This window comes from Hyla sarda, chromosome 2 (assembly GCF_029499605.1).
Source record: "Hyla sarda isolate aHylSar1 chromosome 2, aHylSar1.hap1, whole genome shotgun sequence".
NCBI lineage: Eukaryota > Metazoa > Chordata > Amphibia > Anura > Hylidae > Hyla > Hyla sarda.
The window spans coordinates 394,808,269-394,833,097 of NC_079190.1; the positions used below are offsets into that span (position 1 = coordinate 394,808,269).

Sequence of the window (24,829 nt, forward strand, 5' to 3'; positions counted from 1 at the left end):
AAACTCACCTAAAGTTGGTCATGGACAAACTGAACAGATGGATGTCCATCTGTTGGCCAAATTAACTCTTTTGTATGTGACCTAGTTTTGCAACTAAAACGTTATGGCTGAATAAATTAAAGGGGTTGTCCAGGCAAAACAAAAATGTGATCCATGGCTGGGGGGGGGGGTGTATAAAAATAATAAATAGGCATTAATCATTTACTCTGGTTCTCACAACTGTTGTGCTGATGCTCCGGCTCCTCGCTGGTAACTGCTACTTCCAGGTTATGTAGAACCACGACGCCCAGGACCTGGCTGCTCAGCCAATCAATGACTGAGCCAGGACACTGCTGTGGCCATTAATTGGCTGAGCAGGAGGCAGGACCTGGGGTCGGGATGGTAAAGAACCTGGAAGAAGTTAAAGGGGTACGCCACTGCCCCAGCATTCGGAACATTTTGTTCCGAGCGCTGGGTGCGGGCGGCGATGTCATGGCTACGCCCCCTCAATGCAAGTCTATGGGAGACTTTCATTGAGGGGTGCAGCATCCGGCGTTTGTTTAGAATGCCACCCGCACTCAGCGTTCTAAACAAACGCCAGGTGCTGCACAGAGATCGTGGAGGTCCCAGCGGCAGGACCCCCGCGATCAGACATCTTATCCCGTATCCTTTGGATAGGGGATAAGATGTCTAGGGGCGGAGTACCCCTTTAAGACTAGGAAGATTGTCAGTGTCAGCGTGGCAGCTGTGAGGGAACAAAAGAGGAGAGTATAGCATGATTATTACTATTCTACAAACCCCATTCATGGAGAAAATTTCTGTTTTGCCTAGAAAAGTTTAGGGTATATTTTCCATGCTGACATCAAAAACTGTTCTGTATCACTTAAGAGAATCCAGCAGCCATTGACTTCAATGAGAGATGGGAAAGCATCTGAAAATGAAGTGACATGACTAGAAATTAGCTTTTTGTTGGTTAGCCATTCTACAAGTTTTGCTTACTACAGTAAAAGCTATGCAGGTGTGATGTGCTCCATTTAGTGGGACAGTTTTCCTCCACTCTTGTGATCAGTGGGCGTCCAATCAGTCGGACCCCCATCAATCAGCTTATTATACCTTATTCTGTGGAGAGGGGATAACTGTGTGAATTGGGACTACCTCTTTAACTTACTTTAAGTGATACTTAGACAACATTTTGCTATTGTCTAATTTTCCAACTAGAGTCAAGAATGTGTCTATTTCTGTACTTCATCTTAGTTCTGGTAATAAAATAACAATACTACTAACCGTGAAATTCTTCATGGATAACGGTAACAGCCTGGGCATTACAGTGGAGCTGAAGCATGTGATGAAGGATCATAGACCCAAGTATCTGCAGATCATGGGATTTGTCCTTCAGTGACACAGAATCTCCAGTAGGTGGCGAGGTTTCCATGCTTCTCAATAGACCAATGTCCAGTTTCTTGCACAATGCAGCACTAGTAAGTGCACAGAGAAATTTGTGTTCCCCTTTGTGGTGCTCGATGTGTGATAGAAGGCTGAATAAAGATTTATAGTCACTGGAATAGGGCAGTTTACAGTCCTCGTCTATAGCACAGGCCTGAAACTTCTCTGATATGTAATGTGAGAAGATGGTTAAAACCTGCTTGTAACCAGTCAGTAGAACTGTCCTCAATGCAGTATGGCAAAAAACACCAAATACAAGAAGGTAGCCACCCAATGAGCATTCTACATTGTGATAATATTTCCAGGCCTGGTCCATGCACTCACTAGTACAATATCTGGCAAAACTGCAGTGCTGACAGGGTAGGGGAGCCGTCATTCTCTGCAGGCAGTGATGACAGTAAAGATCACAATTTGTAATTGAAATGTCCCCTGTGTTTTTCTTTGTGACTGACTCTCTGTCCGGGATTCCTACACTGACATAAGCTTCCTCACATATCAAGAGCTCCCCTTCGCCTATATCCTTAGATGCCACCAAGTGTCGTCCTTTGGAAGCGCTAACTTTTAGGTTCACGGAGCTAGATGCATGTGGCAGCTGAGGGTTTCCCTTTAGTTCCTGCTGTCTGTGGTTCACAACACATTTACTTTCAGTCCTGCTGGATTTAGTGTTAGAAATGTCACGCTGTTTCTGTTTCTGCAAACAGTCTGCTTGTCGCTGAAGAATTTTGCTTTGTAGTCGCTCAGGATATCCATTCTGTTGTGCATGCTCAATGTCCTCCAAACATGCCTGATAAGAGATATTCCCATAGGAGGAAGACAATACTAAATATAAGACTTGGTTTCAACTTCTCATTCAGAATTTCACATTGTTCATCCCGCAGTATACTCTAGGACTAAAAGCAGATTAATCTCACAGATGCAAAATGTAGTTCTAAATATTACACAGGGGGTGTGTCTCCAGATAGAGCACATTGTTGGGCCTTAAAAAAAGATGTCCGGTCCGCATCAGCAGATCGGTCAGCCGGGCTGTCTACTTCCTACTTTCCTTAGCCCTGGACATCACACGGCGCTTCAGCCTATCACCGACTGAGGCGGGACATCGCTGCGGACGGTGATAGGCTGAAGCGCCGTGTGACGTCCCAGTCTAAGGGAAGTATGAAGTAGACAGCCCAGCCGACCGATCAGCTGTTGTGGAGCTCCGGGGGAACATAGGAAGGTAAGTAAAAGCTTGTTTTCTCTTCTTTTCTGCAGCCCGGGCAGGATGGAATAGGAATAGTCTGTACCGGACATCTCCTTTAGAAGCACCTGTCATTTGCAAAAGCTTTTAATATAATGCAGATAATATCATCAGATGTATATTTGTAATATACATTGGTTAAAAAATATGTATATTTTTGGGTGAAAAAATGCTGTCCCTGCAGCTATTGCCTGCGTGTGGAGACAAAATACAGGAAGTGAGGGCTGGACAAGCAGGGCTCTGTGCAGGCTGCTGGATTGTCCATAATCCTGCTGTGTGAGCTGGGAGCGTATTCGTGGGCTGACCGCTGGCCCTATACCAAAGGATGATGTCAGCCTGTTCTGTCAATAGTCGCCCTGTGTAATAGAGCCCTAAGGTCCCTCCTGGATCAGTTTAGCCTCCTGGATGATCGCAATCTTCATTTCTTCTGGCCCCCACTGACATTAAAGTACAATCTGGGGGCCAGAAGAAATGAAGATTGCAATCATCCAGGAGGCTAAACTGATCTAGGAGGGACCTTAGGGCTCTATTACACAGGGCAACTATTGACAGAACAGGCTGACATCATTCTTTGGTATAGGGCCAGCGGTCAGCCGATGAATAAGCTCTGATCTGGTCGACTGAACCATATAAATACAGTTCATAGATAGACAGCACGGCACTACTATCCCTTCAGGTGCAGAACGGTGATGACACGGCAGACCAGGACTAAGGATTGCTGGAGGTGGTGCTCTGACTAGCAATAGTGCATGGAATCGCAACAAAGAAGAAGAGAAATAATCGGCAACTCACCGCGGCCAGCTGAGTAAATCTTCTTTTTTATTTCATACTCACAAAAATCTCATATGGGAAGAGGGTAGTGGGGGGACACAGGATGGCGACCAAGCTCCGTTTCGCACGATGTTTGTGCTTCCTCCGGCCATGTTAACCAAACCTTAGACTGTGACTATATACAGGTAAGTGAAGGTGTGCTTCCAATCATTCCCCTGAATCCGGGTCATGTGACCCGATGGTCTGGGAAGGATGGGGAGGTACCTTTCTATCTAGAAGCAGGCTGCCAAATCAGTCCGATCGTTTAACCCTAAAACTCCTGTCGCGCTGGTTTTAACTATCCATAGAGTTTCAGCACGAAGGAGTTTTTGGTCAATCCGTTCGCCTTTACTGAACTGTACTTTTTCCAACCCTAGGAAACGCAGGACCTCTGGGTTGTTCTCATGTGCGTCCTTTACATGGGCTATTATGAGAGGGTTCGTATCAGAGAGCATTATTATGCCATACGGACGGGGAGACCGGGTGCGACTCGGTTAATAGCCCATGTAAAGGACGCACATGAGAACAACCCAGAGGTCCTGCGTTTCCTAGGGTTGGAAAAAGTACAGTTCAGTAAAGGCGAACGGATTGACCAAAAACTCCTTCGTGCTGAAACTCTATGGATAGTTAAAACCAGCGCGACAGGAGTTTTAGGGTTAAACGATCGGACTGATTTGGCAGCCTGCTTGTAGATAGAAAGGTACCTCCCCCTCCTTCCCAGACCATCGGGTCACATGACCCGGATTCAGGGGAATGATTGGAAGCACACCTTCACTTACCTGTATATAGTCACAGTCTAAGGTTTGGTTAACATGGCCGGAGGAAGCACAAACATCGTGCGAAACGGAGCTTGGTCGCCATCCTGTGTCCCCCCACTACCCTCTTCCCATATGAGATTTTTGTGAGTATGAAATAAAAAAGAAGATTTACTCAGCTGGCCGCGGTGAGTTGATGATTATTTCTCTTCTTCTTTGTTGTGAACCATATAAATATCATCGGCTGCACATCTCTCCGTGTATTAGGGCAATGTGCAGCCCATATACATTGGCAGCGAGGTGCCGCATGAACAAACCAGTGATTGTTTGTGTGGCCCACCCTGCACAATGCCTTCAGTAAATGTTTATTGTACAGGGTTGGGGGCCTAATAGGGCCTTTACTTCAGTCCCATGACTTACCATACATCAAAAAACCATGCACAAGCAAGTTATTTTTCCATAAAGGTTTCATTCATTTATCTTCTTTTTATACAATAGTGAGACATCCACAATAGATAAATCAACAAATGATCAATACAACAAGGTATCACCCAAAGTACTCATACAAGTTTCTCAAAAGTAGCAAAAACAACAACTGTGAAATTTGCTGCAACTTGTGAGCACTTGGGTGATTATTGTATTGATCCTTTGCTGATTTATCCATTGTGGAGAACATGGTTGAAACATTTGTGACAATGTGTGTACCAGAATGTATTTATTTCTCCAGTGGAGATTATAATCTGCTTTTTATACCCTATCTCCACAAATATAAATCCAGCTAACTTGCCAATAAATGTGTACAATATGGGAGGAATAATATGTGAACATGGCGAGCACAATAAATCTGTTTTCGAGTTTATCTGGTTTCAAGACTTTTTCCTTAGTGTTCAAGGCAATGGTGCTAACCACAATGCCATTATGTACAATAAGGAAACTGCAAGCATTACAAGTGAATTTAAAGGGATACTCCGGTGGAAAACTTTTTTTTTTCAACTGGTGCCAGAAAGTTAAACAGATTTGTAAATAACTTCTATTAAAAAATCTTAATCCTTCCAGGACTTATTAGCGGCTGTATATTACTGAGCAAATTCTTTTCTATTTGGATTTCTTTTCTGTCTGTCCACAGTGCTCTCTGCTGACACCTCTGTCCATATTAGGAACTGTCCAGAGCAGCATATGTTTGCCATGGGGATTTTCTCCTGCTCTGGACAGTTCCTGACATGGCCATAGGTGTCAGCAGAGAGCACTGTGGTCCAAAGAAAGGAAATTAAAAAAGAAAATAATTTCCTCTGTAGTATACAGCCGCTAATAAGTACTGGAAGGATTAAGATGTTTTAATAGAAGTAATTTACAAATTTTTTTAACTTTCTGGCACCAGTTGATTTAAAAAAAAAAATAAAAAATAAAAAAGTTTTCCACCAGCATGATTTTTTTTCATATACGATATTGTATAGACATGATGTCCTTGATATCGGTATCGGAGCACTCAGGAGAAAAGACTTGGGTGGTAATGAACACCAGCAGGTTGCAAGCGATTCCATTGTTATTACGTTAAAAATATGGTTTTGAAAATGAAGTCAGGTTTTAATCACAAATTACAGGATAAGTAGCTAAGAGGTGATTTCATTGTCTAACTTGTCATGAGAACTGCTCCTTTAAGATGAAAAGGTCTCCAGAAAAATAATTCAATTACCGCGCTACCTGCGGCTTGTGAACAAGGTATTTATATTCTTCTAAAACTTCATGATTAAAAAAATAGTTAGAGCGCTGAAAGACTCTGCTGGAGAAGAATGACAGATGAATGAGGGAGACATCACAGTGTACAACAGCGGGTGTATGAGAGGAAACAGGGAAGATGACAAGGCCAAGAAATACGGAGATCTACAGCATGGAGCTTACTGAAATTATGATTTACATTGAATTCTTGTGTAGGACAAACCTCCAAAATGACAGTGGAGACATAAACAATACTCACAGAGAAATGGCCAAGGTGAAAGAGCGCTGCTGATCGATTGGCAAAGCACACTGCCATCTCCTCTGTGCCAGGGGTGCCATGGCAGATAGCCTGCAGGATGATAGTAACAGCAGTGTGAACAACAGGTAGAATCAAATCTGATTACTACCTAGAAAGTAGATGTTCTGCGCTGCGTCCACTTTACAATGCATTCAGAAAGTCTTCAGACATTTTTGTTGCGGTCTTGTGCTAAAATAAAAAAACTGAACACAGAGGTAGAGGAACAAAGAGTGGGTTGGGCACTGCCTGGTAATCCTATGTGGCTAATGTTCATGGATGGTAGATAACGGGGTGTGTGCAGGGGTGCAACGGGGCAAAGAAGCAAGCATGGACAAAATACGTGGAGAGAAGAAAGACGCCAGTGCACTCACCCGTTCAAATGGACATCTGTTTATTCAGAGTACATTCATGTACAACATGACAGTCCCGGACAATCGCCCGGTGGGCGCCTGAACAAACGCCCACTGGCGTGGAACGGCACTGTCGTGCTCCGGTGAACATCCCTGCCTGCGGAACACCCTGCTCTCTGCACCTTCTACACAGGGAGATTGTCCGGGACTGTCATGTTGTACGTGAACGTGAAAAAAAAAAAAAAAAAAAGTTTCCCCCATCAATCTCCACTCAGTACCCCATAATGAGAATCTGAAAGAAGAATTTCAGAAAGGTTTGCAAAACGTATTAAACGTAAAAACTATAATTTTGCATTGGACATAAATATTCAGACCCTTTGCCATGACACTTGATATTTATCTCTGGCTCCTCCCATTTCTTTTGATCTTCTGAGATGTTTCTACACCTTGACTGGAGTCACCTGTGGTAAAGTCAGATGATTGGACAGGATTTGGAAGGACAAAGCCCTGACTCTAGAAGGTCTCAAAGCTGACAATGCATATAAGAGCACAAATAAAACCATGTTTCACAGTCCAGCCTATCACTTTGGTGCATTCGGCTCTCTCCTTCTGGCAGCAGCTGTGTCATTCGTCGCTGTGGCAATGGCTCTGCATGCTGGAGAGCTGTGCACAATTGAGTGACAGCGCTGTCTGTCGTATCAGCAATAGGAACTTTGGTCCAATCAGTGTGAAGCTCCATGTGCACGCCTCTCAGGGAGGGATATTTAAACTCTGCACAGTGCAGTTAGTTTGCTCCTGAATTTCTCTCATACCCTGCAATTATCCTTTGTATTTCTGCCTGTTTTTTATCTGATGTTCTGACCTTTGCTCATGCCTGACTACTCTTTGCTTACTGATTTTGTACCTCATTGCTTCCCATTCCTGCCTGCCTTGCTTGTTTGCTTCCTTCTTTTTGTTCTCTGTTGGATATTCTGGTTCATCGACTTTGGCTAGTTTCTTGGTTAACACTTTGTCTGCTAATTTGGTCCTGACATGTCTGACTGTTAAATTTTTGGGGTGTTGACTGTTCTAAGCCCACCACTTATTCAGTGTAGGGAAGGTCGCCCAGTTTGGGGTCCATCTCCTAGGGCAATTCGCTAAGTAAGCAAGAAAAGAGTCTGTGGGCAAGTTCAGGGCTGCACTATTACTTGCCGGAAGTGACACCATGTGGTAGAAAGAACTGTCTGTAGAGCTCAGAGACAAAAATTTGTGGAAGCACGAATTTGGAGAGAGGTACATAAAACCTTTTGCTATTTTATAGCGCACAGTCGCCTCCATAATTCTTAGATGGAGGAAGTCTGGAACAACCAGGACTCTTCAAAGACCTGGCCACTCCGTCAAACTAAATATTCCGGGGTGATGGTCCTTGGTAAGAGAGGCAACTAAGAACCTAATGGTCACTCTGACTGTGATTTGAAGGTCCTGTGAGCAGATGGTTAAAACTTCCAGAAAGTTAACCATCACTGCAGCAATCCACCAATCTGGGCTTTATGGCAGAAAGAGGCCTCTCCTCAATATAAGACACATGGATTCTCACATGGAGTTTGCAAAAAAGCACCTAAAGGTCTCTCAGACTGTGAGAAACAAGATTCTCTGGTTTGATGATGCCAATGAAAAAAGGCACTGTTCATCCCCTGCCACCTACTTTCTGTATAGTAAAGCATGGTGGTGACTGCATCATGCTGTGGGGGTTTTCAACAGCTGGGAAAGGGAGACTAGTCATGGTTGAGGAAATGCTGAATGGAACAAAGTACAGACATATCCTTAATAAAAACCTGAAGCTGAGCTCTGGACCGCAGACTAGGCCAAAGGTTCACCTTCCAACAAGAAAATGACCCTAAGCAGACAAGACAACATAAGAGTAGATTAGAGACAACTCTGTGAATGTCCTTGAGTGGCTCAGCTAGAGCCCTGACTTGAACCAATTGAACATCTTTGGAGAGACCTGATGATGGCTTCCACCAATAATCCCCATCCAACCTAACAGAGCTTAGGAGGATCTTCAGGGGAGAATGGCAGAAAATCCCCAAATCCAGAAGTACAAACTTTGTGGCATCATAACCATGAAGGCTGGAGGCTGCCAAATGTGCTTTGAGTACTGAGTAAAGGGTCTGAATACTTATGTCAATGCAATATTTTAGTTTTCTCTTTTCAATAAAACAGAAAAGATTTTAAAATTCTGTTTTTACTTTCATGCTATGGGGTAATGAGTGCAGAATAATAGGGGAAAACTTGAAATGTTTTTTCATTGTAACACAAGGCAGCAACATAACTAAATGTTTAAAAAGTGAAAGGGTGAGAAGACTTTCCAAATGCATTGTATACTCAATGCTACAACATCAGACTAAGTAAAAGTTCAATCAGCTCACTCTCTATATTATTTTATATAATACAGGATACAAACATCAGGATAGCAGGGAAACAATCTAACGCATTTCAGGCACACACACAGTCCTCTTAGTCAAACTTTGTCAGAGAAATTATTTAGTCATATGACATCAGACTGTATTCTTATCTAACAATGTTTAACATTGGTCAGAAGAAATAAAGCACAGACACATGTTCATCTCTCTCCAAGAGTCTGGCTCTATTAGGTAGGGGTCTCTCAAGAAATGTGACATAAAAATCAGCAGCATATAAAGGTACAGCATGCACCCATGGGGGAGATTTATCAAAACCTGTCCAGAGGAAAAGTTGCCGAGTTGCCCATAGCAACCAATCAGATGGTTTCTTTAATTTTTCAGAGGCCTTTTCAAAAATGAAAGAAGGAATCTAATTGGTTGCTATGGGCAACTTTTTCTCTGGACAGGATTTGAGAAATCTCCCCCATGGACTTCGTAACTTTATACAAAAGAAGCAGAACAAAAGAGTCAAAAAGTAGTCATAATCAGCAACAGCACCATAGAATGACTCTCAAATCAGCTGTTTTACATCATGATTTTAGGACATGTTGTAAGTATTCCTATCCAGGGCCGTGGAGTCGGAATCGAGGAGTCGGACGAAATTTTGGGTACCTGGAGTCGGCAAAAAATGCACCGACTCCGACTCCTACTAAATTTAGATTGGATAAAAAAAAAAAAAAGCAAGTTTAAATGTCCCAATTCACAAAAAGTTATAATTAATGACTTCTCTACTGTAAGACTAAAGGCCAATGCATGCAGTGCCTCATGTAACCGCAAAACGAACACGTTAAGTGACCGTGAAGAAGCATGCTTTTCATGTGCTTCACTATATGGCACGCAACGCACAATTAGGAGCTGCAATACTTATACTTTCCATAGTGTTGTGTTCTGCTGTTACAGGGAATTCATGGGTAACCTAGCCTCTCACTGATAAGGGATTAAAGGGGTACTCCACCCCTAGACATCTTATCCCCTGTCCAAAGGATAGAGGATAAGATGTCTGATCGCGGGGGTCCTGCCGCTGGGGTCCTGCCGCTGGGGACCCCCGCAATATAGCACGCAGCACCCACCTGTTAATGCTCCGGAAGTGGTCGGGAGCCAGACCCTCCAGCGCTTCCAGAGCAGTAACAGGTGGGTGCTGCGTGCTATATTGCGAAGGTCCCCACTGGCGGGACCCCCGAGATCAGACATCTTATCCCCTATCCTTTGAATAGGGAATAAGATGTCTAGGGGTGGAGTACCCCTTTAAGTAAATATGTTTTTTGCAGGACTAGAGACACTTGTATAAGTGAAGGGAATGGAGGATCAATAGTTCAAGACTGAAGCTGTAAACCATTGGAAAAACTGCTGCAATTCAGCTAAGGCTATAAAAACTTGTAAACTCCGATTGTTAGCTTAAACTTTAAACATGACTATGGGATTCTACTAGGGAAATCATGTTTTATAATAAATGCCCATTCCTAGATCCTCCCACTGCCCTATCTTCAGCAGCAGATCAGCACACAAAAAGGAGAAGGCAGCAGCTTCTGCCCAACTACCTCTCTCTGCTAGAAGAGCTTAGAAGAACTTGGTGGAACAGCTTCTTGGATTCAACTCTAAGTGTTTATAAATACATTCGCATATTAATACAGAGAAGTCGGAAGTACAAAAAACTGTGGAGTCGGAACATTCATCTACCGACTCCACAGCCCTGTTCCTATCTATGTATATTTTGGATGGACATGCATCAGCATAACATTTTTCTCACGGCCGAGATTTATCAAACTGTGTGAGAGAAAAAACGGAGAGATTTTCCCACAGCGACCAATCACAGCTCAGCTTACAAGCTCTGGTGAAGTGAAACCTGAGCTGTGATTGGTTGCTGTGGGAAAATAATTCCACTTTTTTTCCCTCAGGCAGTTTGATAAATCTGGGCCATAATGCGCAGTCAATAGTTGGTACATGCATTTATAGTGGCATGTCAGGCATACATCAGAGAATTCTCATGGTATGTGTCTTAGACATGCTTTAAAAAATAAGATGTGAACAGAGCTTAAAAAGTAGCCCTAACAGAACAAGCATTCATCCAAAAGCTCTATCCCAATCCCCCAATTCTTGTGTGAGCTTTCATGTATTATGAATAAAAATATGGGGAAAACCTCTGCAAGACCAGGTTTGGTTGCCACATGTCTAATATGTATCGGAGCCTTAAAGGGGTACTCCACTGCCCCAGTGTTCAGAACACTTTGCTTCAAACGCCAGGTGCGGACTGCGGGGGTCGTGACATCACGACCACACTCCTTGTGACATCACGTCACGCCCCCTCCATGCAAGTCCCCTTTAACACTGTTGCTCAACCTCTGTAATGCTTTACATTGCTTGGTCACTTCCAGAAGAGAATTTTGACACAATGAGATATATGGGACACACAGCAACATTCTAACAAACTGTTAAACCAATTTTAGTAAATTTCCCCCATAATTCTAACAAAATAACAAACTCAGCTGACAAGGAGCATAATAAGAACTTTAGTTCTATTATGTATACTTAGGCAATGTAGTATTGTATATGCAGTTCCCTGAACTGTAACTGAAGGCTCATTGCAGGTAACACTTTAACTAAACGTTTTACCTTATTGATAGAATTGATCTTTTTACTTAAATTTCACTGAAGTGGTTATTACAGAACGCAATGTTATTCTGCATTATGCGGGCTGGCATAAAAAAGAAAGAGGGATTTGACTGCCACTTGTACCTTGGTATATAGTACTGTCGCAGCTGTGTACTGTTTTCTTCCAAACCTCTTGTTTCCCTCATCCTTGTAGAATAGCACAGCATGAGGTTCTTTTCCAACACTCAGATCGCTGCTCAACCTTTCTAATACCTCCTCTTCTTCCTGCCTGTGGAGAAAAATTAAAGACAGGTGCTGGTACCGTGCGCATACACATGCTCTGTGCTCTATGCAAACCCAGTCCCCTCTGCTTGACTTTGACATAAGAGTTGCCATTATTCATTCATTTAAAAAAAAAAAAAAAAAAAGGTTCTTCATGTGATCTAAAAACATCTCTTCACGCTGTGTACTGAATAGGAAAGAACACATTATTGTTCTCTTAATAGAAGTCACAGCTGATCTCACACTAGATCTATCTGTGACAGATCAGAATGATTGCAAGTTTTGCGCAGAAACGTACTGACCCGTAGGAGTCAACTCAGTTACAGACTGGATTGCAGCTGCTTTATCTAACAGGTCAGCAATTTTGCAGTGGTGAAATGGAACGCGAGGCAACTAGTAAGATAAATTACTATCACTTGTATCTCCAGTTAGCTGTGAAGTTTTGCCTGACTGATAATACAATTTCCCGTCAACTGTGGCAGGACTATAGCGCTCCTTCATGTCTGTTACACCTAACATTCCCTTCACTTTAACATATCCAACCAAAACTAAAAGAAATGTCCCACAACTATCATACTAGGGGTCAAGACTGGAGGAAGGTGTGTGGGAATGGCTACTCCATTATCCACAGCATTTCAGCAACAATATATACATATATCATGCAGATTTGTTGCTGACTTCCTAAAACTGAGCAGAATGCGTAAATAGAAAAACTATAAATAAAACGTATTGCTGCATTTCCACAGCAAAATGTGTAATACTGAACAGACTCCCTATTGAAGTCAATGGAGGAAATTCAAGAAAATCCACAACATATTCACAGCATAATTTGCTCCAAAATCCAGGTTGATATCTGTAGTACAAGTGGAGGAAAAATGACTGTGGGGAGGCGCTGCCGTTTCCAAAAGGCGTGGAATAAACCCGAGCCAGAGAAGCAGGAGTTGGCAAAAACACTGAAGGGTTTATTAAAGTGTAAAATAAACTGAAATTACATGTTTCTGGGAGCCACCCCCAGATCAGTAAGAAATCAGTAAGACACTTATCTGAAGAAGAGGGTGGCGCGTAATCTGTTTATTTTACACTTTAATAAACCCTACAGTGTTTTTTGCCAACTCCTGCTTCTCTGGCTCGGGTTTATTCCACTCCTTTTGGAAACAGCAGCACCTCTCCACGGTCATTTTTCCTCCACTTGTACTACTTCACTCAGGACTGGGTTTCCTCCTCTTGCGACCAAAGGCACAGCAGCTGTTCCAACAACCATTGTAACCCCTTATGTGGGTTGATACGCAAGTTTTTACTTGCTCCAAGGTGAGCGGCCATTACTTAGGGGCTTTCTCATTGCCCTCTGCATTCCAAGTGGTAATAAGTGAGGCGCGCCCGTGTTGGTCTCTTTCTTTTACCAGCAGGTTGATATCTGCACTTTTTTGTGCTGATATTTTGTGCTGCTACTTTAAATGTTGTGAGTTTTCCCAAAGAAAATGTTATGCAGACAATTTGTTAATTACTCTTTTTTTTTTTTTTATCTTAATTCTTCCGGTACTTATCAGCTGCTGTATGCTCCAGAGGAAGTTGTGTAGTTCTTTCCAGTTTGACTACAGTGCTCTCTGCTGACAGACAGTTCCATACATGGACAGAGGTGTCAGAACTACAGAACTTTCCCTGGAGCATACAGCAGCAGATAAGCACTGAGAGCATAAGATTTTTAAATAAAAGTACGGTAATTTGCAAATCTACATAAATTTCTGTCACCAGTTGATTTAAAAACATTTATTTTCCTCTGGAGTACCCCTTTAAGCATGATATAATGCCCATTCAAGTCAATGGGTTGTCTGCACAATGTAGGACAGGCCCTCCAGTAGAGACACTCTTTGTAACTGCTTTGGACCTATTTATTAACTTAGAATTCCCTAATAGCATATATTAAACAAGCAATTTTTTATTTCCTCTTTAATAGTTATAACTGTTTCAATTTTCTACCTACAGGGTCATATGGGGCTTGTTTTAAAGGGGTATTCCAGGCCCAAACTTTTTTTTAATATATCAACTGGCTCCGGAAAGTTAAACAGATTTGTAAATTACTTCTATTAAAAAATCTTAACCCTTCCAATAGTTATTAGCTTCTGAAGTTGAGTTGTTGTTTTCTGTCTAACTGCTCTCTGATGACTCACGTCCCGGGAGCTGTGCAATTCCTATGGGGATATTCTCCCATCATGCACAGCTCCCGGGACTTGACATCATCATTGAGCAGTTAGACAGAAAACTTCAGAAGCTAATAACTATTGGAAGGATTAAGATTTTTTAATAGAAGTAATTTACAAATCTGTTTAACTTTCCGGAGCCAGTTGATATATATATATATATATATATATATATATATATATATATATATATATATATAAAAAGGTTTTGCCTGGAATACCCCTTTAAGCAGGACAAATTGTACTTTGTAATGACATCGCTCATTTTACAAAAAAAATTGGCAGTGAAACAAAAAAGACATTTGTGTGGCAAATTTGAGAAAAAAAAACAATGCAATTTTGCAACTTTTGGGTGTACATGTACATTATGAGGCATTAAAGGGGTACTTCGCCACTAGACATCTTATCCCCTATCCAAAGGATAGATAATTTGTCTGATTTCAGGGGTCCTGGCACTGGCGGCAATCATACCCCCTCCCATAGGCTTGCATTGAGGAGGCGGAGCGTGATGTCACGAGGGTGAGGGGTCATGATGTCACAATACTTTGGTCCCTGTATCACCCGTCATCAGCCATGGAGAGTTCTTCGCTCCGTGCAGCTGGTAAAGGGGGTGCTGCTGGAGAGATTGCGCGGGTACCCTATCCTTTGGATAGGGGATAAGATGTCTAGGAGCGGAGTACCCCTTTAAGAGGTTAAAGATGTTTAAAAAGGTGCCTTTGCCGTTAGATCTGAATATATTCCTCATTTTCTGAGTGTTCTAACTATATTTCTATACAGAATCATACTTACTGGAGGTATAACCAACACGCATCGAAACTCTCCTTAAGATCTGATCCTGGAGAAAACTTTCCTTTTTCATGTGAGGATAGCTGGGACCACTTGCATTGCGCATAGTCTTGCCACTTTGCAACGGGAAGCTCCATTAACTTCAGTAATTCAGAGCTGCACACAAAGAGTAATCTGAATATAACACAAGTGTGATGTATATAATGATCTGACATTATTTAAATCAGATTTTTACAATTTTTTATTTATTTGATTTTAAATATTTGTTATTTGGCAATCGATATACAAATCCATAAAATATCTTAAAACACATTGCAGTTTTCACACTGTTCTCTAGAAGACACATTGAGATAAGACTTTTCTACAGCTTTCTTGTCCGCTTTGGTTGACTAAGTAGACTATGACAGAGTCAGCAAATGAGAAGGCATTTAAAGACAGTTCTTTTGCACCGCTGGAGACCTATGTAAGGCAGTGTTGCAACATTTACAGGAGAACTCCGGAATATAAAAATTGTCCCCCATACTGCCGTCAGTAAAAAAATAAAGATGTACATACCTTCCTCCGCTCCCCCGGGGCCTCCGGTAACCGGCTCTGGTCTCCACCGTGATCCTCTTTCTGGTTGCCGGTGGTCGGCGAGTCATACTGCGCTCAGCCAATCACCGGCCGCAGTTAAGTCCCGAGTGAGAACGCTTCAGGACACAAAAATCTTCACTACACTGGCACCTGCTGCCGGGGCCGAAAACGTCACACTGACGCTCAGCCTATCCCTGGCCGAGCAGGGACTTCACTGCGGCTGGTGATTGGCTGAGTGCAGTATGACTCGCCGACCACCGGCAACAAGGAAGAGGATCGTGGCGGAGACCGGAGCCAGTTACCGGAGGCCCTGGGGGAGCGGAGGAAGGTATGTACATCTTTATTTTTTTACTGCCGGCAGTATGGGGGACAATTTTTATATTCTGGAGTTCTCCATTAAGGCTGGGTTCACATCAGGACTTGAGTCTTCGCTGCACATATACGGTTTCGGAAGCTCAAATCAGGTGAAATCGTATCTGTGCAGGGACAGGTACTAACCCATTAACTTCTATGGGGCAGCAAACCCGATCGTAGTCAGCTAGTGACTACAATCTGGTCATGTTCTCAGCATGTCCGATTTTTGACACGGACTGAAAATCTCCTGTACGGGGCCACGCCAATCCGCAGAAAGGGGCGGCCGACACCCCCCTCCATGTATCCCATAGAGATACAGCTGGGGATGGCTGAGCGCTTCCTGCGGACTGCCGCGGCCCCGTACCAGAGATGGCAGGGGCCCCAGCGAATGGAACCCCGCCATCTACAGTCATGGCCATAAATGTTGGCACCCCTGAAATTTTTCTAGAAAATGAAGTATTTCTCACAGAAAAGGATTGCAGTAACATGTTTTGCTATGCACATATTTATTCCCTTTGTGCGTATTGGAACTAAACCAAAAAAGGGAGGAAAAAAAGCTAAGTTGGACATAATGTCACACAAAACTCCAAAAATGGGCTGGAGAAAATTATTGGCACCGTTAACTTAATATTTAGTTGCACACCCTTTGGGAAAAAATTACTGAAATCAGTCGCTTCCTATAACTATCAATAAGCTTCTTACACCTCTCAGCCAGAATGTTGGACCACTCTACCTGCTCCAGGTCTCTTATTGGAAGGGCGCCTTTTCCCAACAGCAATAAGATCTCTTCACAGGTGTTCCATCGGATTTAGATCTGGACTTATTGCTGCCACGCCTTCTCAGGGGTGACACGCCTTCTTTACCGTGAGGACTGTGAATTTATGGGACGGTCTACCTCAGGAACTGGTCACAGCAGGAACAATTAACAGCTTTAAAACAGGATTAGATACATTCCTGGAACAAAATAACATTAATGCTTATGAAGAAATATAAAATCTCATCCCTTCCCCAATATCGCGCCACACCCCTACCCCTTAATTCCCTGGTTGAACTTGATTGGCATATGTCTTTTTTCGACCGTACTAACTATGTAACTTCAGAACTCTCCAGCGCTTTGTTGCCATCCATTTCTGGGTAATTTTTTACGTATGTTTGGGGTCATTGTCCTACTGGAAAACCCAAGATCTCGGACGCAAACCCAGTTTTCTGACACTGGGTTGTACAGTGCGACCCAAAATCTGTTGGTAATCCTCAGATTTCATGGTGCCTTGCACACATTCAAGGCACCCAGTGCTAGAGGCAGCAAAACAACCCCAAAACATCATTGACCCTCCACCATATTTCACTGTAGGTACAGTGTTCTTTTCTTTGTAGGACTCATTCTGTTTAAGGTAAACAGTAGAATGATGTGCTTTACCAAAAAGCTCTATCTTGGTCTCATCTGTCCACAAGACATTTTCCCAGAAGGATTTCGGCTTACTCAAGTTAATTTTGGCAAAATATAATCTTGCTTTTTTATGTCTCTGTGCCAGCAGTGGGGTCCTCCTGGAACTCCTGCCATAGCGTTTCATTTCATTTAAAATTTCGACGGATAGTTTGCACTGACACTGATGCTCCCTGAGCCTGCAGGACAGCTTGCATATCTTTGGAACTTGTTTGGGGCTGCTCATTTAACATCTGAACTGTCCTGCGTTGACACCTTGCATAAATTTTTCTCTTCCATCCGATTAGCTACAGTGCCATGGGTTGCAAACTTCTTGATAATGTTGCGCACTGTGGACAAATGCAAATCTAGATGTCTGGAGATGGACTTGTAACCTTGAGATTGTTGATATTTTTCCACAATTTGGTTCTCAAGTCCTGAGACAGTTCTCTTCTCCTCTTTCTAATGCAAAAACTAAGTGAACTTCTCTCCTTTTCATCTGCTTTCAGGTGTAATTTTTATATTGCCCACACCTGTTACTTGCCCCAGGTGAGTTTAAAGGGGCACCACATGTTTGAAACAATCTTATTTTTCCACAATTTTGAAATGGTTCCAATAATTTTATCCAGACCATTTTTGGAGTTCGGTATGCCCTTATGTCTAATTTGCTTTTTTTCCTCCCTTTTTTGGTTTAGTTCCAATACACACAAAGGGAATAAACATGTGTATATCAAAACATGTGTTACTGCAATCCTTTTCTGTCAGAAATAATTCATTTTCTAGAAAAATTGTAGGGGTGCCAACATTTACAGCCATGACTGCATAAATTCAGATAGAGGATGAGTTATATTCCACTATCGTGCTTCTTTAACTAATGCTGATCCTGAAATCCTGGTTCTCATCCTTTTATGGCTCCAAATTCCCTTGTTTATGTTACTTACTATGCATGCAGTTCATCGAAGGGGAGGGGTCATTTGCTTGCTTGCTCTCACTTATGTGGAAACTTTGTCCTTCACTCCTCAAAGCTGACAATTGGCTGCTCTATGCACTGAGGCTCTGTGACACATCGCTGGCTCACACAGCAGGCCGATTCGCAAGCCAGGAGTATGCACTTCTGCTCCATAAACAGTATGTGGGACTGAGAGAGACTACAGAACACAGCACTCTGCTATCTCCATCAATCCAACAGGCTATGAATGGAGTGCCAGCATGTATGTTTTCTTCACATGTATAGCGAGAGACCCATCAATCAAGTTGAGCCACATGGGGAGTCACCCAGCAGAAACTTCTCCCTATGCTTGGCACCTTTTAAAAATTTGTGCTGTGCACTAAATTTATTGTATTTTGGACAATTTTTTTTTTTTTTACTAGGGAGGTATATGACTTGGTTAGAAAGGGGCAAGGCCCTGTGACGTATAATGCACCAAAAGTGCATCAAACTATGGCACAAATTAAGCCAATCAATAAGTGGTTAAAGGTTAGACAAAAAATGAAAGTGTGTAAAGATATACCAAATTTATTGACCATATTTTTTTTATAAATATGGTAAATTCTTAGCAGGTCTCTAGATGGCGGCAAGATTTTTTCAGTCTTGTCACATATGCATATGTCAAAGATGGGCACCACTATAAAAGGTAAAGAATAGGGGTGATATCAGTGGCTATGAGCAACTATGAATCAAAAAAAGAGGAAAGCTAGCCACTTTATAAAGATGCACACCACAAATAGTACTGGTGGAGGATTATAATCCGAATAACTAACAACCAAATCCGCCGCCGATGCCCCAATGCCTCCCCCATCCCCAGTTTTATAATTACCTGTTCCCGGGGTCCGTTCTACTTCTGGCTCCGGCGGCGTCCTGAGCTGGCTACCGACAGTGACGTTGCGTTGAGGACGGCACTCGTCATTGCACAGCAACAGCGCAGGACGCCGCAAGAGCCAGAAGAAGCGTGGACCCCGGGAACAGGTAATTATAAAACCGAGGATGTGGGGACGCAATGGGGCACCAGTGGCGGACTAAGGCAGCGGCGGTGGTTGGACTCAGGATAGGCAGGGGGAGAGAAGCGGGTGGCGGCGGCGGCGGTCTCTGGCCCCCGCAAAAGCCGCTGCAGTTCATTGATTTAAAGTGCATGCAGAAACAGTTTATCAGGGTATACCCGCACACACACACACGTACCCTCATTTTACCAAGGATATTTGGGGCGGGGAATTAAAATGCACGGAATATCGGTATAAGTTATCGGCCTGAAAGTTCACATGTTATCATTATCGGCTCTAAAAAAATCAATATCGGTCGATCCCTAGTGTATATGTACCAGGGACTACCTCCCCAACCAAGCGTGGGGACACAGCAGCTCCACACGTTCTGCTGTCCTATAAGACAGCTTCCTCAGGAGTGAGGTGTGCTATGTTATGAGTATGCTTCCATATCAGTAACACCTGTGTGTATACCAAGTTAGCCAATCCAAGCTGTAATGTAAGATACTTGTCTCACCTGTGTGTGCTGGGTTTCATGTTAACCTACCGCCATTGCATCTGATGTGACCAGGAGGTCCACGACATGTGTCACATGCCGAGAAACCAGAAATTGCGTAATTTGCGTGATACACGCACTGCGCATGTACATATCAATTTGCGTAATGAGCTCACTGCGCATGCTACAATCAGCCAGAGGTTTGCATAATTCGCACACTGCACATGCGCAAATTGAACCCAGTCACCTAGTTCTCGCAAATGAGACCTGTATGCTCAATAACTCTAATTTTAGAAGGAAGTTGGGCAGTGGGGCACATCATGTATTAGGAAGAGGGGCATGATTGTATTGCTATAGTGAACAGATATTTGGGGGCCCTACATTAGTGGCAGGAATGATCATAAATGTATGCTCCTCTAGCCCTACCATACCATCAATAGATACCTGTTTGCATATAATTAAATGCGTAATTGACCAGACAACATGTTTGAAAAAAAAATATGTATGTGCCACCTCATATCAACTAGAACTTAAAAAATATATATATACTTATGTCATGTTACAATCTAAGTAAAATACGTGCCTTAGACATGTGGACCATCCTTTTATATATGGGGAAACACACAACAAAACAGGGTTCCCAAGATGTGACATATTAAGTGTATCATAGTCATGACATAGTGAATCACACAATTGAAACCATATAACTACTAAAACCATTGGAAGATGCATCCCCCAGATGCGTCAAAAAAGACGCACCTTTGTGAACCCTCATGAATCACTATTTCATGAGACCTAAAAGCACTCTAAAAGTGAAAAAATCATGACAATAAACACATAGCAAGCATGTTGATAACAAGTTTTCTCATAATGTCCTTATAGAGGCAGAAAGCATTGTGAGTTGTCTAACTTGTGTTGCATCCATGTTGGAGGGTAGACACATGGGCGACCAAAACATTGCTCCCTTACGTCTATAAAGACATATGAAAAGAGCAAAATATAAGAAAAACTTTGAAGAATATATTTATTTATTAATATATACATGGGAAATTAAAAATAATTAAAAAAACAGAACTCGCCCCAACCCCCCCCCCCCCACCTCTTATAGGGCTTCATCTGAAATTAATGATTAGTGGTTTTCAGCGAAAACAGCAAGGTTTTTGAGGTCAAAAACACCTAAAAAAAAAACACATGATTTTGTTCATGGGAGCTTGTCAGGGTTTTGAAAGTCCTATGGTTAGGGCAGTGTAATCTGCTGACAGCCCCCGTTTAATCACAGTTATTTAGAGACTCACACTAGGGATATATTACAAAAGTCCTGTGTATAGGCATATGTACCCTGTATAATCACATGTAGTAGCTAGTACCAAAATAGTAATAATTGAAAGGAAAAGAGATTATGACTGTATTTCACATTTTTAAGGTGGCAAGCCTTTTTTTTTTTTTAGAAACAGCAGGTCTCTTATGTCAAATATTAATGAAATAATTGCCTTCTATGCTGTCACCTTCCACTCAGGATATGCTAATGCATCAGGCATTCTGCGCTAATGATGGGGTCTTGCTGGGGGAGGACAATAGCTCTGGCGGAGAACAATTTGCCTGGCAGATAATATTTAGTCTACCTGTAAATGACAGAGCGTTGTCTACCTCTCATTCTAATCCTTCACCGACTCTCAGGCTTCTCACCGATTAATGTAACTAAATGTTCTCAAGGTTTCCTTAGCATCACTTACTTCAACTAAAAAATCGGAGAAAATGAAAAATGTCAGTGTTTCTTACACCACTCAATACTTGTATGAGAAGATAATGGACGAATATGTATGACCAGTATGTAGCCCCGGGGCTCTGATTCCAAGACATAAGGGTTCCAACGATGTTCTCCACTGGTCTAGGCGATGCCGCAGCGAGCAAAAAAATAACTTTAGACCTGAGGAAAACAGCACTGGAATGATGTTCTCCAAATGTGTCAGGTTCTGGGCTGGTGTGTTAGTCCCCAGAGACCTGACAGGTTCCCTTTAAAGTTATGACCTTTTCACATTATAGATGTAACGTGTCCAACCAGTGGGGGTCTGACGTTCAACTGCTAGAACAGTGGTCCCTTGTCCTTCAAGTAAATGGAGCAGAAGTGGGCATGCTCAGCCTCTGCTTGATTCACCCACCCTCTATAGGGCTTCTAAATATAGCTTAGTAGAAAACTCAGCTATTTCGGCTACTTTCTTAGGCTGGGTTCACACTACGTTTTCTCCCATACGGGAGCGCATACGGCAAGGGGGAGCTAAAACCTTGCGCTCCCGTATGCCTTTGTATGCGCTCCCGTATGTCATTCATTTCAATGAGCCGGCCGGAGTGAAACGTTCGGTCCGGTCGGCTCATTTTTGCGCCGTATGCGCTTTTACGACCGGACCTCAAACCGTGGTTGACCACAGTTTTAGGTCCGGTTGTAAAAGCGCATACGGCGCAAAAATGAGCCGACCGGACCGAACGTTTCACTCCGGCCGGCTTATTGAAATGAATGACATACCGCATACGAAGGCATACGGGAGCGCGAGGTTTTAGCTCCCCCCTGCGGTATGCGCTCCCGTATGGGAGAAAACGTAGTGTGAACCCTCCCTTAGACAATGGAGAGGCAATGACCGCCTGTCCATATCATAGAGAGACTTTGGGCCCAGTGGTCACAAAATTCACACTACAAAATATTACATCCAATACAGGTCAGCCACAAGGCTGACAATAAAGGGGTGCCAAAAGCACCCCCCTTAATGTACACACAATGGAAATGGCATTTCAACAAAAATAACCAGGGAAAAGGCAGAGGAGGATGAGGAGTGGGGAAGGGGAGGGGGAGAAAAAACAGAAAGGTAAAACATAGGACTTTTACTTTGCAAACCAGAGCATCCTCAAGGACCATCCCAGGCAAAAGGAGACAGGGAACCCAGAAGAAGAGGGAAACCATGGACCTCAGAGCTTAAAAGCTCAAAAGAGGTGCATAGCGGTGAAAACAAGTGAGGCCAGAAAATAAAGCTATGGACTCCACAGCTTATGATATTTTTCCAGCTGGCTTTTATAATCGGCTACCACTTCCTCCATCTGATGGAGATGGGAGACCTTCTATAGCCATTCCGAAAGGGTTGGTGGGATAGGGGATTTCCAAAGGCAGGGAACGAAACTGCGAGTAGCCAAGAGTAAGAATCTAAAGGAGTAACCTAAAGGAGCCTGGCATGTGATTTGGTGTATAGATGTAAGAACCTGGGTTCAGAAGGGTTGCAAATTAGAATAGAACAATCACACAAGCAGCATGGATCCCCTGGATCCCTGCATCGCCAGAAGTTACCAGAGACATTAGGATATACAGTAGGGCAAAAAGGTATTTAAGTCAGCCACCAATTGTGCAAGTTCTCCCACTTAAAAAGATGAGAGGCCTGCATTTTTCATCCTAGGTATACCTCAACTATGAGAGACATAATGAGAAAAAAAAATCCATAAAATCAATGTCTGATTTTTAAAGAATTTATTTGCAAATGATGGGGGAAAATAAGTATTTGGTCACCTACAAACAAGCAAGATTTTTCACAGATCTGTAACTTCTTCTTTAAGAGTCTACTTTGTCCTCCACTCGTTACCTGTATTAATGGCACCTGGTTGAACTTGTTATCAGTATAAAAGACACCTGTCCACAACCTCAAACCGTCACACTCCAGACAAGACAAGAGAGTTGTCGAAGGACACCAGAAACAAAATTGTAGACCTACACCAGGCTGGGAAGACTGAATCTGCAATAGGCAAGCAGCTTGGTGTGAAATCAACTGTGGGAGCAATTATTAGAAAATGGAAGACATACAAGACCACTGATAATCTCAATCGATCTGGCGATCTCACCCCGTGGTGTCAAAATGATCACAAGAACGGTGAGCAAAAATCCCAGAACCACACAGGGGACCTAGTGAATGACCTGCAGAGAGCTGGGACCAAAGTAACAAAGGCTACCATCAGTAACACACTATGCCGCCAGGGACTCAAATCCTGCAGTGCCAGACATGTCGGGGCCCGTCTGAAGTTTGCTAGAGAGTATTTGGATGATCCAGAAGAGTATTAAGAGAATGTCATATGGTCAGATAAAACCAAAGTAGAACTTTTTGGTAAAAACTCAACTCATCCTGTTGGATGCCGGGTTGTATCCAAAGAACACCATACCTACTGTGAAGCATGGGGCTGTTTTTCAGCAAAGGGACCAGGATGACTGATCTGTGGAAAGGAACAAATGAATGGGACCATGTATGGTGAGATTTTGAATGAAAACCTCCTTTCATCAGCAAGGGCATTGAAGATGAAACATGGCTGGGTCTTTCAGCATGACAATGACCCCAAACACCACCCAGGCAACGAACGAGTAGCTTAGTAAGAAGCATTTCAAGGTCCTGGAATAGCCTAGCCAGTCTTCAGATCTCAACACCATAGAAAACCTTTGGAGGGAATTGAAAGTTCGTGTTGCCCTGCGACAGCCCCAAAACATCACTACTCTAGTGGAGATCTGCACGGAGGCATGGGCCAAAATACCAGCAACAGTGTGTGAAAACCTTGTGAAGACATACAGAATACGTTTCACCTCTGTCATTGCTAACAAAGGGTATATAACAAAGTATCGAGATGAACATTTGTTAAAAAGCCCAAAAGAAAGATCTCAAGGATCAAAGACCCAAGTGAGGGGTGGACATAACTCGTATTAAATTTAGAAGCAATTCAGCCAAATGGGACTGAACAGGAAAGTCCACTTGTTATATCACTGTAATATTATAATACTTAACTTATAACGGTGAGCTGAAATGAATAAAAAAACTAGCATTATGTGCACTGATTCATGGTATACGCACTACAGGAAAAAACAAAAAGGGTTGGCACTCAAGTCCCGTGGTGGGGCACATGGAATAAATAGCAATAGTAAAGAAGAAATCCCGGCACTCACTGTACTCTTCTGCCAAGTGTTATGTGTTTATTTAAACACAGTGCAAGTACAAGTTAACGCATTTCAGCCAAAGCCTTTATCAGACTGACACTGACGCTTGAATATCTTCAGCACACCTGCAGTGTGTGCTATTAGCAGTGCTAATGATGTTATTAAAATCCTTCA

At 42.8% G+C, this 24,829-nt stretch overlaps 1 protein-coding gene across 9 annotated transcripts in view; it reads right to left on the minus strand.

Moving 5' to 3' along the window:
* Window positions 1-24,829, minus strand: part of SMYD4 (SET and MYND domain containing 4) — a 30,750-nt gene that overhangs the window by 3,177 nt on the left and 2,744 nt on the right. For 4 of the 9 annotated variants that reach the window (XM_056558708.1, XM_056558705.1, XM_056558706.1 and 1 more), the window contains exons 2-5: window positions 14,885-15,037; window positions 11,760-11,904; window positions 6,197-6,286; window positions 1,264-2,206 (exon numbers count right to left, since the gene is read on the minus strand). In XM_056558708.1, the coding sequence (XP_056414683.1) occupies window positions 1,264-2,206; window positions 6,197-6,286; window positions 11,760-11,904; window positions 14,885-15,018 (1,312 nt within the window). In that variant the 5' untranslated portion in view covers window positions 15,019-15,037. Of the gene's footprint in view, window positions 1-1,263; window positions 2,207-6,196; window positions 6,287-11,759; window positions 11,905-14,884; window positions 15,056-20,614; window positions 20,676-21,326; window positions 21,443-24,829 lie in introns of those variants that run through there. The other 5 variants (XM_056558701.1, XM_056558710.1, XM_056558703.1 and 2 more) reach the window with 4 other exon arrangements.